The sequence below is a fragment of the Pelophylax lessonae genome (assembly GCF_965119305.1).
Source record: "Pelophylax lessonae genome assembly, chromosome: 2".
Classification (NCBI taxonomy): Eukaryota; Metazoa; Chordata; class Amphibia; order Anura; family Ranidae; genus Pelophylax; species Pelophylax lessonae.
The window spans coordinates 392,116,817-392,136,702 of record NC_138769.1 but is presented as its reverse complement, the minus strand read 5'-3'; the positions used below and the strand labels follow the sequence as shown (position 1 = coordinate 392,136,702).

The 19,886-nt window shown below is 44.0% G+C and overlaps 1 protein-coding gene across 3 annotated transcripts in view; it reads left to right on the top strand.

Annotated features, from left to right (window-relative positions):
• The window catches only part of RPH3AL (rabphilin 3A like (without C2 domains)), a 393,784-nt gene that overhangs the window by 157,708 nt on the left and 216,190 nt on the right, over positions 1–19,886 (top strand). For all 3 annotated transcript variants that reach the window (XM_082245575.1, XM_082245576.1, XM_082245574.1), the window contains exon 2: positions 8,855–8,937. In XM_082245575.1, the coding sequence (XP_082101701.1) occupies positions 8,861–8,937 (77 nt within the window). In that variant the 5' untranslated portion in view covers positions 8,855–8,860. The remainder of the gene's footprint in view (positions 1–8,854; positions 8,938–19,886) is intronic.

The window sequence follows — 19,886 nt, the reverse complement described above, 5'->3', positions numbered from 1 at the left end:
ATCTTTGTGGGGTGCAGTGAACAAAACCTTTGTGGGGTACAGTGAACACAATCTTTGTGGGGTACAGTGAACACAATCTTTGTGGGGTGCAGTGAACAAAACCTTTGTGGGGTACAGTGAACACAATCTTTGTGGGGTGCAGTGAACAAAACCTTTGTGGGGTACAGTGAACACAATCTTTGTGGGGTGCAGTGAAGACAATCCTTTTGGAGTGCAGTGAACAAAATCTTTGTGGGGTACAGTGAACACAATCTTTGTGGGGTGCAGTGAACAAAATCTTTGTGGGGTACAGTGAACACAATCTTTGTGGGGTGCAGTGAAGACAATCCTTTTGGAGTGCAGTGAACACAATCTTTGTGGGGTACAGTGAACACCATCTTTGTGGGGTGCAGTGAACAAAACCTTTGTGGGGTACAGTGAACACAATCTTTGTGGGGTGCAGTGAACACAATCTTTGTGGGGTGCAGTGAACAAAACCTTTGTGGGGTGCAGTGAACACAACCTTTGTGGGGTACAGTGAACACAATCTTTGTGGGGTGCAGTGAACAAAACCTTTGTGGGGTACAGTGAACACAATCTTTGTGGGGTACGGTGAACACAATCTTTGTGGGGTGAAGTGAACAAAACCTTTGTGGGGTGCAGTGAACACAATCTTTGTGGGGTGCAGTGAACAAAACCTTTGTGGGGTGCAGTGAACACAACCTTTGTGGGGTACAGTGAACACAATCTTTGTGAGGTGCAGTGAAGACAATCCTTGTGGGGTGCAGTGAAGACAATCCTTGTGGGGTGCAGTGAAGACAATCCTTGTGGGGTGCAGTGAACAAAATCTTTGGGGGGTACAGTGAACACAATTTTTGTGGGGTGCAGTGAACAAAACCTTTGTGGGGTACAGTGAACACAATCTTTGTGGGGTGCAGTGAACAAAACCTTTGTGGGGTACAGTGAACACAATCTTTGTGGGGTGCAGTGAAGACAATCCTTTTGGAGTGCAGTGAACAAAATCTTTGTGGGGTACAGTGAACACAATCTTTGTGGGGTGCAGTGAAGACAATCCTTGTGGGGTGCAGTGAAGACAATCCTTGTGGGGTGCAGTGAACACAATCTTTGTGGGGTGCAGTGAACAAAACCTTTGTGGGGTACAGTGAACACAATCTTTGTGGGGTACAGTGAACACAATCTTTGTGGGGTACAGTGAACACAATCTTTGTGGGGTACAGTGAATACAATCTCATACTTCTGAAGCTTTGAGGGTGCTGCCTGTTCTATACTCCTCCTCCTCCTCCTCCTCATCCATCCTTTTAGGTGTACAAACAATAGTAATTGGGGCCTAGTGTGCTTCTGTATGTGTGAAAAACATACACTTTTTTTTTATCATATTTCCTATTCCGCTATTCAATAAAAACCTTTGGGGCTCAATTAAATTGCGGAATAGTCTGTGTCGGTACGTGTGAGATCCACCTTTCCAAGTTTTTGGGGTTCATCTCATACTTCTGAAGCTTTGAGGGTGCTGCCTGTTTTATACTCCTCCTCCTCCTCCTCCTCATCCATCCTTTTAGGTGTACAAACAATAGTAATTGGGGCCTAGTGTGCTTCTGTACGTGTGAAAAACATACACTTTTTTTTGATCATATTTCCTATTCCGCTATTCAATAAAAACCTTTGGGGCTCAATTAAATTGCGGAATAGTCTGTGTCGGTACGTGTGAGATCTACCTTTCCAAGTTTTTGGGGTTCATCTCATACTTCTGAAGCTTTGAGGGTGCTGCCTGTTCTATACTCCTCCTCCTCCTCCTCCTCATCCATCCTTTTAGGTGTACAAACAATAGTAATTGGGGCCTAGTGTGCTTCTGTACGTGTGAAAAACATACACTTTTTTTTGATCATATTTCCTATTCCGCTATTCAATAAAAACCTTTGGGGCTCAATTAAATTGCGGAATAGTCTGTGTCGGTACGTGTGAGATCCACCTTTCCAAGTTTTTGGCGTTCATCTCATACTTCTGAAGCTTTGAGGGTGCTGCCTGTTCTATACTCCTCCTCCTCCTCCTCCTCATCCATCCTTTTAGGTGTACAAACAATAGTAATTGGGGCCTAGTGTGCTTCTGTACGTGTGAAAAACATACACTTTTTTTTGATCATATTTCCTATTCCGCTATTCAATAAAAACCTTTGGGGCTCAATTAAATTGCGGAATAGTCTGTGTCGGTACGTGTGAGATCCACCTTTCCAAGTTTTTGGGGTTCATCTCATACTTCTGAAGCTTTGAGGGTGCTGCCTGTTCTATACTCCTCCTCCTCCTCTTCCTCATCCATCCTTTTAGGTGTACAAACAATAGTAATTGGGGCCTAGTGTGCTTCTGTACGTGTGAAAAACATACACTTTTTTTTGATCATATTTCCTATTCCGCTATTCAATAAAAACCTTTGGGGCTCAATTAAATTGCGGAATAGTCTGTGTCGGTACGTGTGAGATCCACCTTTCCAAGTTTTTGGGGTTCATCTCATACTTCTGAAGCTTTGAGGGTGCTGCCTGTTTTATACTCCTCCTCCTCCTCTTCCTCATCCATCCTTTTAGGTGTACAAACAATAGTAATTGGGGCCTAGTGTGCTTCTGTACGTGTGAAAAACATACACTTTTTTTTGATCATATTTCCTATTCCGCTATTCAATAAAAACCTTTGGGGCTCAATTAAATTGCGGAATAGTCTGTGTCGGTACGTGTGAGATCCACCTTTCCAAGTTTTTGGGGTTCATCTCATACTTCTGAAGCTTTGAGGGTGCTGCCTGTTCTATACTCCTCCTCCTCCTCATCCATCCTTTTAGGTGTACAAACAATAGTAATTGGGGCCTAGTGTGCTTCTGTACGTGTGAAAAACATACACTTTTTTTTGATCATATTTCCTATTCCGCTATTCAATAAAAACCTTTGGGGCTCAATTAAATTGCGGAATAGTCTGTGTCGGTATGTGTGAGATCCACCTTTCCAAGTTTTTGGGGTTCATCTCATACTTCTGAAGCTTTGAGGGTGCTGCCTGTTTTATACTCCTCCTCCTCCTCTTCCTCATCCATCCTTTTAGGTGTACAAACAATAGTAATTGGGGCCTAGTGTGCTTCTGTACGTGTGAAAAACATACACTTTTTTTTGATCATATTTCCTATTCCGCTATTCAATAAAAACCTTTGGGGCTCAATTAAATTGCGGAATAGTCTGTGTCGGTACGTGTGAGATCCACCTTTCCAAGTTTTTGGGGTTCATCTCATACTTCTGAAGATTTGAGGGTGCTGCCTGTTCCATACTCCTCTTCCTCATCCTCCCTTTAGGGTAGGAAAAAATTTAATCGGGCCTAGTCTGTGTTTGTACGTGTGAGATACACAGTTTTTTATCCTATTCCGCTATTCAATACACACCCTTTTGGTGTAAAAAACATTAAATTGCGGCATAGTTTGCATATTTGACATTTGCATATATTGTGCCTTGTTGCGCTGTTTTGAGTACTCCACCAACATGGCCAGTGGCAATGACGCCGTTCTCAGCTTAACTATCCCACTTCTATGCATCCTTGAAAAAACAATTCGGGCGATGATGGAAGAGGATGTGGTACAGGATGAGGAGGAGGAGGAGGAGGATGAAGAGGTAACATTTCAAAGGCTTTCAGGGCAGTCATTCGCAAGGGGCTCCGAGGGTGGGTTCCTGCACACACAAACGCCAGGGACACAATTGTCCAGCAGGGGCACAGTTCTGGAGGATGAGGAGGAGGAGGAGCTGGAGGAGGAGATGGAACCATGTTCACAGCAGGGTGGCACCCAGGCCAGCTCATGGCCATCACTGTTGCGTGGCTGGGGGGATACAGAGGACACGGACGATACACCTCCCACAGAGGACAGCCTTTCGTCGCCTCTGGGCAGCCTGGCACACATGAGCGATTACATGCTGCAGTGTCTCCACAACGACCGCCGAGTTGCCCACATTCTAACTTGTGCTGATTACTGGGTGGCCACGCTGCTGGATCCCCGTTACAAGGACAACGTACCGTCCTTAATTCACTCACTGGAGCGCGATCGCAAGATGCGCGAGTACAAGCGCACGCTGGTAGACGCAATGCTGCTGGCATTCCCATCTGACAGCGGGGCCACAGTGGAAGCACAAGGCAGAGGAGGAGGAGGAGGAGGTCGCCAACTCAACCAGGGCACCGCCAGCACCTCAGAAGGCAGGGTTAGCATGGCCGAAATGTGGAAAAGCTTTGTCAGCACGCCACAACAAACAGCAGCACCAGCAGCTCAGATGGAACGTCTTAGCAGGAGGCAGCATTTTACCAACATGGTGGAGCAGTATGTGTGCACACGCCTACATGTAGTGAATGAGGGGTCTGCCCCCTTCAACTTCTGGGTCTCCAAATTGGGCACATGGCCTGAGCTTGCCCTTTACGCCTTGGAGGTGCTGGCGTGCCCTGCAGCCAGTGTATTATCTGAACGGGTATTTAGCACGGCTGGGGGTGTTATAACAGACAAGCGCAGCCGCCTGTCCAGAGACAATGTGGACAAGCTCACGTTCATTAAAATGAACCAGGCATGGATCCCACGGGACTTTTCCGTACCTTGTGCAGAATAGCAATGGATACCGACCTTACCCAGCCATTGTTCCATTTTTGCTCTTTCTCACTCTTTTGGGGTATACCCTCATTTAAAATTTGTGAAAAGAAGCAGTGTTGGCTACCTCGTCCTCCTCCTCAGGGCCAGATTAACGTAGGGGCTATTGGAGCTGCAGCTCCATGCAGGCCCCTACCTTTTATATAGGCCCCGGGTTGGCCATATTCACTGTGACCGCTCTTCTGTCACTTGTAAACACAGAAGTCTGGCTTCTATGTTTGCTTCCCCAGGCAGCACCCTCAGAACCTCCCCACACAGCGCGAAGGCCGGACAAGGAGGGACAGTTGCCGATGCATGGATGTGTTTATGGGCTTCAGAGACAGCATCCCATGTTGAATTAGGCATGCATGGCTGCACCCTTCCTCCTCTGGGTGCATGCCAAGGCACGGCCCTTAAGGCCCTTCAAAATCCTCAGCACCAAGACCATGATGCTCTTAATCCGGCCCTGATCCTCCTCCACCGCCGCTTCCACCTACACCGCCCATAGGTGTGCGCAGCCTATTGCATTAGGGTGTGCACCCCAAAGTTGAAATACACATGCATGTGTTTGCTTACATGTACATGGCCCCGATACATTACTCTCCCTGCTGGCAAAGAGAAATAGAGCAGAGCAGGTGCGAGGGAGATCTTTCCCATCTCCTCACTGGCAAACAGAGCGATAATGCTATGTGCCCTAGGTGATTAGGGTGTGCCCAGGTACACCAGGCACACCCTGTGCGCACTCCTATGACACCGCCACATCCACCACCACCTCAACCTCCCTCCTACTCCTTATGGGCCTCGTCCTTCAGAGATGAAGAACATTGTTTTATTTTTCAGTTTTTTTTTTGTTGTTTTAAGTTATTTCCCTATCCACATTTGTTTGCAGAGCACTTGCCATGCTCTTAACTACGTTTTGCTGCCATTTGCAGCACTCTAGCCCTTTCCATTGGTGTTTTAGAGCCATTTTAGTGCCTTAAAGTTCGGGTCCCCATTGACTTCAATGGGGTTCGGTGTCCGGGAAAAGTTCGGTAAAAGTCCGGGACACGGACCCGGACTTTTTTTTTAAAGTTCGGCCGAACCCGTCGAACACGGACATCTAGGTGTCCGCTCAACCCTATTTACCATCACTTTTAAATGATTTAGGACTTCTATTGTATGTTATACATGACAGACATTGTATACTGCTTGGGAAAAGAATGTGACACAAACTTTTCTGACCACAGTAAGGGTATTGCTCTCGCTTTGTCACCCTTAACCTTTTGTCTCCAGGATCATTCAATAAAAGACACCCTTTATAATACAAAGCCATTAATCTTGTTTATGGGAATGCTTCTAAATAGTGACAGTTCTTCTAATGCAATTATTCTTTTGTAAAAAAAAAAAAAAAAAAATGATACCCTTTAATAATCTGGTATTTTGATTTACCTGTAACCTTTTAAATTCAGACTCATGACATTTCCAGGATTTATGGCTTTATCAGTTTTATCTCACTCTGTAGTCAAGCATAGATTTGTATTGGCTTTTGATATCAAAACTAGGATTACAATTCTAATCTAGAGGGGCTTGTTCACAAGAAGGTACACTTTAGGCATAGGAAATACATGCAAAGGACAGCAGGTCAATCTGTCTACGGTGGACACAAACCGTATGCAAACTTAATGGCTGTAAACCTCAGACATGAAATCTGAAGAAAATATATCCCTGTATAGTGTGTAAAAGCAAGTGTAGTCAAGAGCACTAATGGCGCTTTTCCACTGCATGGAACCGAACGGTTCGGCTCGCTTTTGTGCTTTTCCACTGCTGGTACCGCATGGCACGGTGTAGGAACGGTTTGGTACGGTACGGTACGGCGGCGCTTTTCCACTGCATGGAACCGAACGGTACGGCTCTCAAAAACAGTACCACCTCAATTGGGGTTCCAAGAGGTACTATACCCGGTACCATATCCCACAATCCTTTCCATGCAGTCATTACTAGCCACTGATTGGTCAGAGAATCCCACCCACCCCGTTGTTATCCCACCCACTTGACTTTAGTACTACTTTAGTGGAAAAGCAAACCATACCGTACCGAACCGTTCCAACACCGTACCATGCGGTACCAGCAGTGGAAAAGCAAACCGGGCCAAGCAGGGCCGAGTAGAGCCGAGCCGGTACTTGCAGTGGAAAATTGCCATAAGTGCCACTTTTGTCTCCTGCTTCGTTCCTCTGCTATCTGCATGAGTCACTTCTGACAATTTTTCCTGATACCAAGAAAAAAAAAAGGTGATGGTTGGATTCTCCAGCCCAGTAACAACCTCAGATCTGTTCCTGTGTACTCTGTTAAGGGAGTTGTGTCCCTTCCCTCCAATCAGCTTTCAGAGCTCTCCTCACTGAGCTCTGCAGAGTGTAACTTCCGCTCTCCACTCTGCACACGTAGACAAGCTAGACAATGAATGAATGTAGAAAAGAGAAGACTGCAGATAAGTACAACTTATGTAGGAGGATTTGTTTAATCTCCATGTATCACCTGAAGCCAGTCACTACACTGGATATTTGTAAGGGTTTACAACTAATTTAAGGGATGTGTACATGCACTATTCAGGAAATAAAAAGATGCTTGTGATCACTTGCAGTTTCCATTGCCCTGGATATGTATATCAAGATAGAAAAGAGGGTATCAGTGGTATTAAAACTAGAATATCTACTAACATTCTTATTAATAAGAGTAGAAATCAGTAATATACCCCTTCAATTAAAAAAGAGAAAAAAAAAATGAGAAACAAACTCCCCGTTCCCCAGAAACACACATGTACACAAACAACTACACTACAACTGCACTACACATAATAGACATCTACGCTGATGCTAGAACAAGAGAAATAATTCCTGATGAGCAAGCCGAAATCCACTCAGTGGGTGATCCTGTCAGCCACCTCCCACCTGACATCACTCACATTTAAAAATTGAAGATGCCGGGCAGAAAAAAATTGTTGGCTGAACAGCACCTACATCCAATCAGATGCAGGCACTATTTGGATAATTTGACAGTTGCGGGGGTTGGCTAATAAAATACAATAGCCGCAGTGGGAGATTTGTCCATCAATGCTGTGTAGGATGGAGGAATCTGTTTGATTTATTTTTTATTCAGTCTGTAGGCTGAATGAAAAAAATATATATGTATGTCCAGCTTTACACTGTTCATTTTTCAAGCTACTCATGGATGTAAGATGGACTCTAAAGCCCCGTACACACGGACCAAATGTTGGACGGCATTGGCCCGTTCAATAGAAACCTGCTGGCATTCAGCTAGTGTGTACTGCTCCCGGTCCCACAGAAGCCGGCCATTTGCCCGGCTTCTGTCAAAAGGGCATGACCTAAAAAGGTCTGCTGACTGGCTCCCAATCGGCACTGTCAGCCAGTGGCATTCTAGTACCCTCCTCTCAGAACACAATAGAAAAGCAGGAGAGATCCCTGTACAAACATTGTATTGTTGGATAGATTGGATAGTTGGCAGTCAGTTTTTTTTTTCTGTTCGTTCAGCCTGCTGGGTTGAACGAAAAAAATTAGCAGTGTGTACTAGGATTAACCCTTGGCCATTTATCTCTGTAGGTGCCACCTCACTTGCCATAAGGAGAGTTCTAAGCTATCTTTTTTAATCAAATTGTGGACATTTGTCTACTACTGGCCCTTATAAAGTACCTGCAATATTAATTAACCCTTTTCTATCATTTAATTTCATACCTTTGCTTCAATTGAAATGGGCTGGCAGGCTCCCATATCTGCTATCTGTAGAAAGACGTTCTGATTTTACTGAGTCTGCTGTGAATTTTAAAGATGTATTTCTCCACAATGTCTAGAATTAAAGAGGTGGATGAGGGCTTGTCTTGAAGTGCTTTTTCAGAATATGTATTTTGGCTTGGAATGTCTGGGCACAGGTTCACCTTAACCAATTTTTTTATGGTAGGAAACTAAAACTCCCAGTCAAAATACTTTCAGGGACACATGAAGAACATACAGCTCTCAATGTAGGTATACAACAAAACAGAAAATATTGGTCTAACTGAGCAATGGTAAATTAATGTTTGCAATAGGCGTTAAATATATGTGAATTAAACAAGTTGGCTTCAAATGACTAACAGGCTGGAGAGATACGAAGCCTGTCCTGACCTTTAGATTTACCTAATGTGTTTTTAAAGATGTTTCATTTATATTTTATTGATGCTTATCTGTTTTGTTTGCATTTGCAGGTCATCATGACAGATACCATTTTTGGCAATGGAACAGATCAATGGGTGTGCCCTAATGACCGACAGCTAGCTCTTCGAGCCAAGTAAGTCTACAGAAAGCATAAACTTTCCCTCCTATGGCTGCCACACACTAGTTTTGTCAGTGTCCTCCTTTATATGTACCCTAGGCATGGGAAATTTGCTGTCTACTCTGTTGTTTGTTCTAATTTAGTGGTCTGTACAGTAAATGGTGTCTATCTATGTGATACGGTAATTCCTATACATTTACTGGACATAAAAACACAGCACTTTAGCCACATATGTCTTATGACCAGTCCTAACCATGCTCACATATAATAGGCAATGATGTTCCACTCCAAATGACCAAAGCTACAAAATGCAGATAATTGACTTTGAGTAGGTAAAATAAAATATCAGTGACATACAAAATAAAGAAATAAAATTAAAACATATACGGTACATCCCTATTTAGTTTTTATTCCTCAAATAAAAGTTACCTGAAATCTGCCACACTCTTGAGATGAAAGTTGAACTTAGGCTGGCCATACACGGTTTGAATCTCGGCCAGTTAGGCAGGAACTGGCAGAGATTCCAACTTGGTAACGGGCAGGCTGAATGTACCAAGTCGATCGATCAACTTGGGTACAGCCAGCCTGCCGGATTCTCTTGTGATTATTGCTAGCGGCTGCTATGGCCACTAGTCATAATCTCTATCTTCTAGCAATAAACTCTGGGATGGCTTCCCCCAATCGGGAGAAGACAATTGCTGATTGTCAGCATTGTCTGTGTTGATGGGGGAATTGTGTGAATTTCTTTTGTGCAGCACGTGGTTGCAGGAAAGAAATTTGCACCGTGTATGGCCAGCTGGAGCGGAAATTGCTTGTTTTATAAGCTGATGGATACAAGTGGTTGAGATTAAGAAATAAGCCTTGATGGGGAGCATTCAGGGTAGGCATGAGAAATAAGGTAATTATTATTAGTTGTTCAAAGAGAAGATATGGAGTGCCATAAATGAAGTCTCCATTTGTTATACAGTCATAGCGTACAGTGCTTTGCGAAAGTATTCGGCCCCCTTGAACTTTGCAACCTTTTGCCACATTTCAGGCTTCAAACATAAAGATATAAAACTCTAATTTTTTGTGAAGAATCAACAACAAGTAGGACACAATCATGAAGTGGAATGAAATTTATTGGATATTTCAAACTTTTTTAACAAATAAAAAACGGAAAATTTGGGCGTGCAAAATTACTTAGCCCCCTTAAATTAATACTTTGTAGCACCATCTTTTGCTGCCATTACAGCTGTAAGTCGCTTGGGATATGTCTCTATCAGTTTTGCACATCGATCTACTGAAATTTTTGCCCATTCCTCCTTGCAAAACAGCTCGAGCTCAGTGAGGTTGGTTGGAGAGCGTTTGTGAACAGCAGTTTTCAGTTCTTTCCACAGATTCTCGATTGGATTCAAGTCTGGACTTTGACTTGGCCATTCTAACACCTGGATATGTTTATTTGTGAACCATTCCATTGTAGATTTTGCTTTATGTTTTGGATCATTGTCTTGTTGGAAGACAAATCTCCGTCCCAGTCTCAGGTCTTTTGCAGACTCCATCAGGTTTTCTTCCAGAATGGTCCTGTATTTGGCTCCATCCATCTTCCCATCAATTTTAACCATCTTCCCTGTCCCTGCTGAAGAAAAGCAGGCCCAAACCATGATGCTGCCACCACCATGTTTGACAGTGGGGATGGTGTGTTCAGGGTGATGAGCTGTGTTGCTTTTACGCCAAGCATAACATTTTGCATTGTTGCCAAAAAGTTCGATTTTGGTTTCATCTGACCAGAGCACCTTCTTCCACATGTTTGGTGTGTCTCCCAGGTGGCTTGTGGCAAACTTTAAACGACACTTTTTATGGATATCTTTAAGAAATGGCTTTCTTCTTGCCACTCTTCCATAAAGGCCAGATTTGTGCAGTATACGACTGATTGTTGTCCTATGGACAGAGTCTCCCACCTCAGCTGTAGATCTCTGCAGTTCATCCAGAGCGAACATGGGCCTCTTGTATGAGCTGAAAGTTTAGAGGGACGGCCAGGTCTTCGTAGATTTGCAGTGGTCTGATACTCCTTGCATTTCAATATTATCGCTTGCACAGTGCTCCTTGGGATGTTTAAAGCTTGGGAAATCTTTTTGTATCCAAATCTGGCTTTAAACTTCTCCACAACAGTATCTCGAACCTGCCTGGTGTGTTCCTTGTTCTTCATGATGCTCTCTGCGCTTTAAACGGACCTCTGAGACTATCACAGTGCAGGTGCATTTATACAGAGACTTGATTACACACAGGTGGATTCTATTTATCATCATTAGTCATTTAGGTCAACATTGGATCATTCAGAGATCCTCACTGAACTTGTGGAGAGAGTTTGCTGCACTAAAAGTAAAGGGGCTGAATAATTTTGCACGCCCAATTTTTCAGTTTTTTTATTTGTTAACAAAGTTTGAAATATCCAATATATTTCGTTCCACTTAATGATTGTGTCCCACTTGTTGCTGATTCTTCACAAAAATTAGAGTTTTATATCTTTATGTTTGAAGCCTGAAATGTGGCAAAAGGTCGCAAAGTTCAAGGGGGCCGAATACTTTTGCAAGGCACTCTATGCGCATTGCTTGCCATATGTACAGTATGTGTTTCAATTAATTGTTTTGGCCAGTGATGCTCAAAAGTTTTTTTTTTTTTTTTTCTGTTGCATAGTACAATGTTACAATGTCATTATTACCTGGACAACATCCAGACTGTGTGAACAAAAAGTATTACTGCTATTCCTATTCCTTCATAAAGCATTGTTCACACTTTTAGGTTTCATGTTGCATCTATATTGAGGACAACAGATCTATTTTCTGTTTGCAGTTCGTTTTTTGCTATTGTATTCTAGACTGTGTTTGTTCTGTTTAAATCATAAGTCAAACAGTCAAATTGAATAATAAAAAAAAAAACAAAATAAGGCTTTACTGGTTAGAAAGTTACCTTGATACGTTTTCACATTGCAAAATGTTTTATTTACCAAGACATTGCTGAAGCCAACTATTTCTCTGTTTGTATAAGAGTTCTCAGTAAGCTAGGTAAGCTTAGGTCATTTGTTAGGGCATTTGTAGGTAAGCAAATGCAGCGTGCTTTTAGTTGCATTAAACTTGCATTTGAGAATTGAGTTTAGTTTGAGACGCTCCTGAGATCCTTTTGATTTTTTTTTTTTTTTTTACCTGCTATTAAACTGCATTAAACTGCTTCTAGCTGCATTTACATTCCAATTGGTTTGTGTTGGAAAGAAAATTAGCTCTAATGCACAGGTTTTTTTTTTTTTTTTTGTGTCTTGTCTTTTTATCCCCACACAAGTTAACATGTATGCAAAAGCAATTTGAAGCTCAAAGACAGCTTAAAAAACCTTATGCCTAGTACACATGTTCCGAATATCGGGCGATATCAGCCGGTTCAGTAGAAGCCGGCCGACGTTCAGCTGGCATGTATGACAGCTCGTCCGACAGAAGCCGTCTATTCTGACGAATGGCTGAGAGCGCTGACCAGAGTGTTCTGGCGGGGGACCGTCCCCCTGTCAGAATACAATAGCACAGCAGGAGAGATCGCTGTACTAACATCATATTATTAGAACAGTGGCTCCGACTTGAGCTGTCAATTTTTTTTTCGTTCAGTAGTAGTGTGTATGAGGCTTTATAGATAAAGTCAAAAGCAGGTCAAATCAACAAAAATATGAGTCGGAAAAACGAAAAAGAATTCCTTGTAGCATAATCGGAAGCTGCGCTTTATTGTTCCAACACTGTTAAAGACTAGGGATGATCGTACTTTTCAAAAGTTTGGTTTGGCCAGAAAATCTGAACTTCCCGAAAGTTCGGCCCGGATTTCAGAACCCCATTGAAATCAATGGGACCCGAAATTCGGTAATCAAAAAACACAATTTTGAAGCCCTAAAACCCAATAAATGCCCCTAAAAACTGCCTAGGGTTCTGGGTCATACCCCAGGGACTATTAATCACACAAAAAAAAGTTCTTAAAAATTGTAATTTTTGATTGAGAGCCAATTATTGAAAAAATAAAAAAATTAAAAATTAAAAATAAAAAAAATTTCTTTGGATTTAGTATCTGGTGGGTCTAAAAAGTGTACATGTGAAGTTTCAGCTCTGTAGCATGTCTAGAACCATAAAAAAAAGATTGTTTGTATTATGTCACTTCTAGAACAGGGATATGGCTTCGCTATTTTCACACCTTGCCGGTTTAGTAGCAGGCGTTTTTTTGGGCATTTTTCGGGGTCTTTTGAGGCAGGCAAAACATCTGAACATGTGTATATGGGTATATATACACACATACTTATATGTATATATACACCTAGACATATATAGGTTTGATAGTAGCAGAAATATATATTTGCGCTAATGAAATAATTTACACTAATATGGCTCCGCTCCTATAACACCTATATATGTGTAAGTGTAAAAAACATATAAGTGTGTGTGTGTATGTATACCACTATACACAAGTTCAGATGTTTTGCCTGCCTCCAAAAACCCCAAAAAAATGCCTGCAACAACACACCTGGGCGTTTTTTTTTTTTTGGCGCTAGCGTTTTTTTGGGCATTTTTTTGGGTTCTTTGGAGGCAGGCAAAACATCTGAACTTGTGTATACGGGTATATATACACACATACTTATATGTATATATACACCTAGACATATATAGGTGTGATAGTAGCAGAAATATATGCTTGCGCTAATGAAATCATTTACACTAATATGGCTCCGCTCCTATAACACCTATATATGTGTAAGTGTATATATACATAGAAGTATGTGTGTATATATACCACTATACACAAGTTCAGATGTTTTACCTGCCTCCAAACACCCCAAAAAAATATATATTAAAAAATATTATTTTTTAATATATATGTCTTTTGGTTCATAGCTGCAGCAGCTTTGGAAATACATGGGTATGCTCCCCCAAATTTTTTGCCTGTTTATTATGTATTCGGTCTGACCAGACTATCGAGGTTGAGCAGCCCTCCCCACCCCCCACACACACCTGTACTCAATCAGTGTCCACCATCAAGTGGATATAGGAGGAGTCCCCTGTAGTGCATTTGCACATCTCTCCCAGCAAGGAGTATTATCTCCAAGGGTTAGAAAGGCTGGATTCATCTCTTTTTCATGGATAGTGTAGGACCCACTGATAATGGGGTACTTTGACGCAGTAGTGGGCTTGAGCACGATATGGCCATATGGTGGGACCAAACCCCCATTTTTATTTATGGACTCTCTTCAGATTTGGTAGTAATTTCTTTTGCATTTGCGCGCTATTCTTTTTTAACCACTTTAATACAGGGCACTTCCCTCCCTTCCCGCCCAGGCCAATTTTCCCCTTTTAGCGCTGTTGCATTTTGAATGACAATTGCGCGATCATGCAACACTGTACCTACACCAAATTTATATCATTTTCCCCCCACAAATAGAGCTTTCTTTTGGTGGTATTTGATCACCTGTGCGATTTTTACTTTTTGCTAAACAAATAAAAAAAGACAGAAAAGTTTGAAAAAAAAAAAGTTTTTTTGTTTATGTTATACAATTTTGTAAATAAATAAGTTTTTTCCTGCACTGATGAGCACTGATGAGACTGCACTGACAGGCACTGATGAGGAGGCAATGATGGGGTGGCACTGATGGGGTGGCACTGATGGGGTGGCACTGATGGGGTGGCACTGATAGGCGGCACTGATAGGCGGCACTGATAGGCGACACTGATAGGCACTGATATGTGGCACTGATAGGTAGCACTGATATGCAGCATTGGTGGGCACTGATAGGCGACACTGCTGGGCACTGATAGGCGGCATTGATGGGCACTGATAGGCGGCACTGACGGGCACTGATAGGTGGCACTGACGGGCACTAATGGGCACTGATAGGCAGCACTGGTGGGCACTGATGGGCACTGATGGGCGGCACTGATCGGCACTGACGGGCGGCACTGATGGGCACTAATGGGCACTGATAGGCGGCACTGGTGGGCAATAATGGGCACTGGTGGGCGACACTAAAGGATGGCAATGATGGGCACTTGTGGGCAGCACTGATAGGGAGGACACTAGTGGGCATCACTGATGGGGAGGGCAATGGGGGGCTCCCTGAGCCCTGATCGCCATCCCTGGTGGCCATAGTGGGCATCCCTGGGGTCATAGTGGGCATCCCTGGGGTCATAGTGGGCATCCCTGGTGGATCTAGTGGCATCCCCCCCCCCCGAGGGTCTGCACTGGTAATCAATGATCTGATTACCAGTGCCGACCCCCCCCCTGTCAGGTGAGCCGCCGATCGGCGCTCCTTTACTCGTGCCTGTCAGGCACGAACTAAGGAAAGCCGATCAACGGCTGTTCCTATTTACTATGTGACCAGCCGTGATTGGACACGGCTGATCACATGGTAAAGAGCCTCCGTCAGAGGCTCTTTACCGAGATCGGAGATGCAGGGTGTCAGACTGACACCCCGCATCACCGATCGCCGCTCTGCGCGCCCCCGGGGGGCGCCCAGAGCGGTGTTATCCTGCCGCCGTCATATGACGTCCGGTCAGGATAACTCAACCACATTCCCGCCGTCAATTTGTAATAGGGCGGGCGGGAAGTGGTTAATATATATGTCTTTTGGTTCATAGCTGCAGCAGCTTTGGAAATACATGGGTATGCTCCCCCAAATTTTTTACCCCAAAAAAATGCCTGCAACAACACACCTGGGCGTTTTTATTTTTTACGCTAGCGTTTTTTTGGGCATTTTTTTGGGTTCTTTGGAGGCAGGCAAAACATCTGAACTTCTGTACAGGGGTAAATGTATACACACACACACTTGTATGTATTTTACACATACACATATATAGGTGTGATAGGAGCGTTACTATATTGGTGTTAATTATTTCATTAGCGCAAGTAGTGTTTTCTGCTCCTTTCACACCTATATATGTGCAGGTGTATATATACATACATGGGTGTGTATATATACCCCCTATACACATGTTCAGATGTCATGCCTGACTCCAAACATGTCCTCAAAAAATCCCTATAGACGCCTGCAGCCAAAAAGCAGGCTGACCGGCGAGAAGCCATATTAGTGCACCGAATGTGACTTAAGAGAAACTATCTTTTCTCTATAGCGGTCACCCTGATATGGAAGGGTTTGGTCACCCTGCCATAGCAGTCAGTGTCAGTTCACCCTACACTACATTACGGTCACCCTGAAATGGAAGGGTTTGGTCACCCTGCCATAGCAGTCAGTGTCAGTTCACCCTACACTACATTACGGTCACCCTGAAATGGAAGGGTTTGGTCACCCTGCCATAGCAGTCAGTGTCAGTTCACCCTACACTACATTACGGTCACCCTGGAACTTAACACTTTCCCTACAGAAACTAAATTTTTGTATCTAACTAAAGTGTAAAAGAGCACCCTAACTACACTAGATATCCCTTTCCTCACACTAATAAATGCTAAATGACACTTTTAAAGTAAAATTAACAGAACTGCTTCCACTATCTTCCATGTCCCTGTATTACAATGCTAGGAATTTGGCGGGGGCTATCTTATATACTGGGGGGCGTATTCACTAATGATTGGCCTAGGGACCCCCTAGTCACTCCAATCACATTCCTAGCATTCTCCTGCCCCCTCAATTTACTAATGGTTCTGGTCCAATCACAGGCTTTTAAAGCCCATTTCCTGGCCCATTGCATTTTGGTCGGTTCTGGTTGCCGAATTCCGAACTTTTTCAGCAAAAAGTTCTAAATTCGGCCGAACCTCGAACACCCAATGTTCGGGTCGACCCGAACCGTTCGATCATCCCTATTAAAGACATTCCACTCAGTGTCCTTAACAGTGCTGGAACAATAGCATTCATTTTCATGCCTAATGGAAGTGCTCTGTTCAGGTTCCTGCTATGCTATGTGGACTGGTTTAGGGAGAGTGGATGCCTGTGATGTGAACATCAAAATATTAGAAATGTAGGAGCCAACAGGTATGGTAACTTCATCTGTGTGTAGCAAGGTTTCTAGGCCTGTGGCATGATGTGGGTCTGCCATCAGTACCGGTACTCTCTCCAGCCCATGTGAGCTGTGACCCTGGGTGTGATAACTGAAGCAGCTACAACTCCGGCATCTTTGTTTGTGGGTTTTATTTGATTTAAAGGGGATGGGAGAAGGGAATGAGTGGAATACTCCTTGAGGCTTGAACTAATTACACTTGGGACTTTTACTCCTGAAAATGCTCGTTGGCGCTTCCTTGACGCCAGCCGGCGCCCTCTAACGCTGAGAAACTTTGTAGAACACAGAAGTGCTGAATCCTCGACCTTTAATCCAAAAGATTCAGGACTGAGAACTGTAGAACTCCTGACACTGTTGTGCTGTATAAGTCACTGAATACTGTCCCCGCTTTGGCCAGCTTGAGTATGAAGTAGAACTCTGTATAGCTGTCCTTGCACTGACACACTCTATACATCCAAGGCCCAGCTGCAGGTGCCCCCTTTGTAACTTGAACTCTTCAGGGTTCACGGACTATGTACCCCCTTTGTAACTTGCTGACTCTTCAGGGTCCACTGACTATGTACCCCCTTTGTAACTTGTTGACTCTGGATCCCAGAACCTCTTCCGGAGTGGTCCCTTCTAACTTTAGGCAGACCCCCAGGGGCAATCCTCAGTACTCGCGACCTGTGTAGGCTTTCCTGGGACTGGACCCCTCTTGCTCTCCACTGGTTCTCAGCACACCGGATCACCCTCAGCACTCTCTCATCACTCTCTGGATACTCAGACGACACCCCAAGATATCCACTTCCTCAGACAGGAGGAGAGACATCCATACTCTTCCTCCTGGGACTCTGCTCCCACCAAAGACACCGTGCCACGCACTTCCCCCAAACTTATACCACTCCCAGAATCCCTTGCAGCCTAATCTGCCTTCTGGTGTAGTTACAAGCTGGGATGTGTCCCCTGATTGGGCTTACTCCACTGCCCTATGAGAAGCCTCCCACAGGAGCCAGTGGGGAGACTTCCCCCTTAGCAAACACACCTGGAAACCATGACACCCTAACCAAATAAATCACAGCCTTGCTGTTAAACAGACAGGGTCCACTATACATTTACCTAGCACTTACCTGCATGGTGCTACATGTGATTTAAAAAAAGCCATCATTTAGAACATCATAAAGTCCATAGATGCATATTAAAAGTCCATTAGGTGTGTGCACTTGGGTAGCTCTCTAAAGGAGTTGAAACAGAATCTCTATTAGACACAGGAGAAACAATTGAGAAGCGCCTCTAAGAGCAAACTGTTGTGGCAAGTTTAAATAAATGATAAAATGCCAAGTGACAACTTACAAGCAAAGGTAAGTATAAGGCGCATCAACCACTTCATGACTGCCCTATAGCAGTTTTACTGCTACAGGGCTGCTGCTGTGCACAGGATCACGTATATTTATGTTATCCCACACTAACAAGTAGCGGGCACGAATGTCCCCCGGCAACCGCTTATCGTTCATTACAGAGGCAGAACGGCAGTCTGGCTATGTAAACAAGGCAGATTTCTGTTCTGTCAGTTAGGAAGACATGGATCCTGTGTTCCTGCAAAGCAGGGACAAGGATCCATGTCTTCCCTTAATAAAAGAACCTCCCCCACAGTACACAAACACTGGATAGGCACACATCTTTTGTTTATGAAACATTGGAGCAACAGTTGAGGCTGCAGGTCATTGAGACATGCACATTCAATAAAATAGTGCCACTTTTGCTCCAATTATCTCCAAATCCTAAAGTCACTCCAAATAAAAAACCTTTGGGTTAGATTTATTAAAACTGGAGAGTGCAAAATCTGGTGCAGCTGTGCATGGTAGCCAATCAGCTTGTTCAATTAAGCTTTGACAAAAAAAATGGGAAGCTGCACCAGATTTTGCACTGTCCAGTTTAAGTAAATCAAACCCAAAGGCTTTTTATGATTTGGCATCGCTCCAGTCAGTATGTCGGTAGTTCCTGACAAGCACTGTGGGCTGGATTTTTCCTTTTTTATTTATTTTTCTCTAGCGCTCATCGACAGACGTAGTCCTCGGTGATACACCACCTTCGGGTTATGTTGCCTCCGCAGGAGCAGGACTAGACAGGAAATTAAAAAGCTCTGGCCACACCCTAGGGGCAGTCCCAGAGGGTATATCCTCTCTCTCTCTGCCTCAGCAAATCAGTTATTTTCTGTCTAGTTAGGAGTAAGGACCTAGACACCTTGCTGGGATCTTAGGTCCTGGCAAGAATTTTTTTCTTAAAGGATTTTTTTAGACAGCTTTTTCTCCAGTGTTCCTGTGAGATCTTCAAGCAAGAAAGCTGAACTGGGCGACGGGCTGGATGTTGAGATCCGGTGGTCACCCCAGTTCAGCCTACGAGCGCGTGCAGGCCATAGCTCCGCGCTGGGTCGGCCGCGACAAAGTCCCGTTAAAAGGACTGAACCCGCGAGTTAAACGTCTCGCTGAAACGCCAAAGACCATGAGTCACGGCGTTCGTATCGGTCGACAGCCCTCCCGCCCCGGTGGAGAGGGGTACTGTCAGGAGTTGGTGCCCGCCTGGTTCCGGTATGGTGAGTAGTATGTTCCCCCTTTCCCCCTGACGGGTTTTGTGGTGAACGCGGGCCCCTCTCTGTATGGTAAGAAAGAGTCCTTTCTGTCCTATAACATGTCACAGATCCTCCTACTTTGAGTGTGATTTTTTGTGTACAAAAAGCCAGGAGGCTTGGTTTGGGAGCTAACAATCTATTGTATACATGTTTAAAAGATGTAATCTGTGGCATTCTGGGAATCTTATGGGTTTAGTATAAGCTACCTACCAGTCAGAAGCCACGGACATGTAGACTGCCTTCCAAATCAGATCTCCAGCTATTAGCAGGCCTCCCGAACGGCCATGCGGTCCGCCAGGGGCCGATACCGCCAACCACGCCATATCCCCAGGCAGAGACAGTGTTGTGTGCCC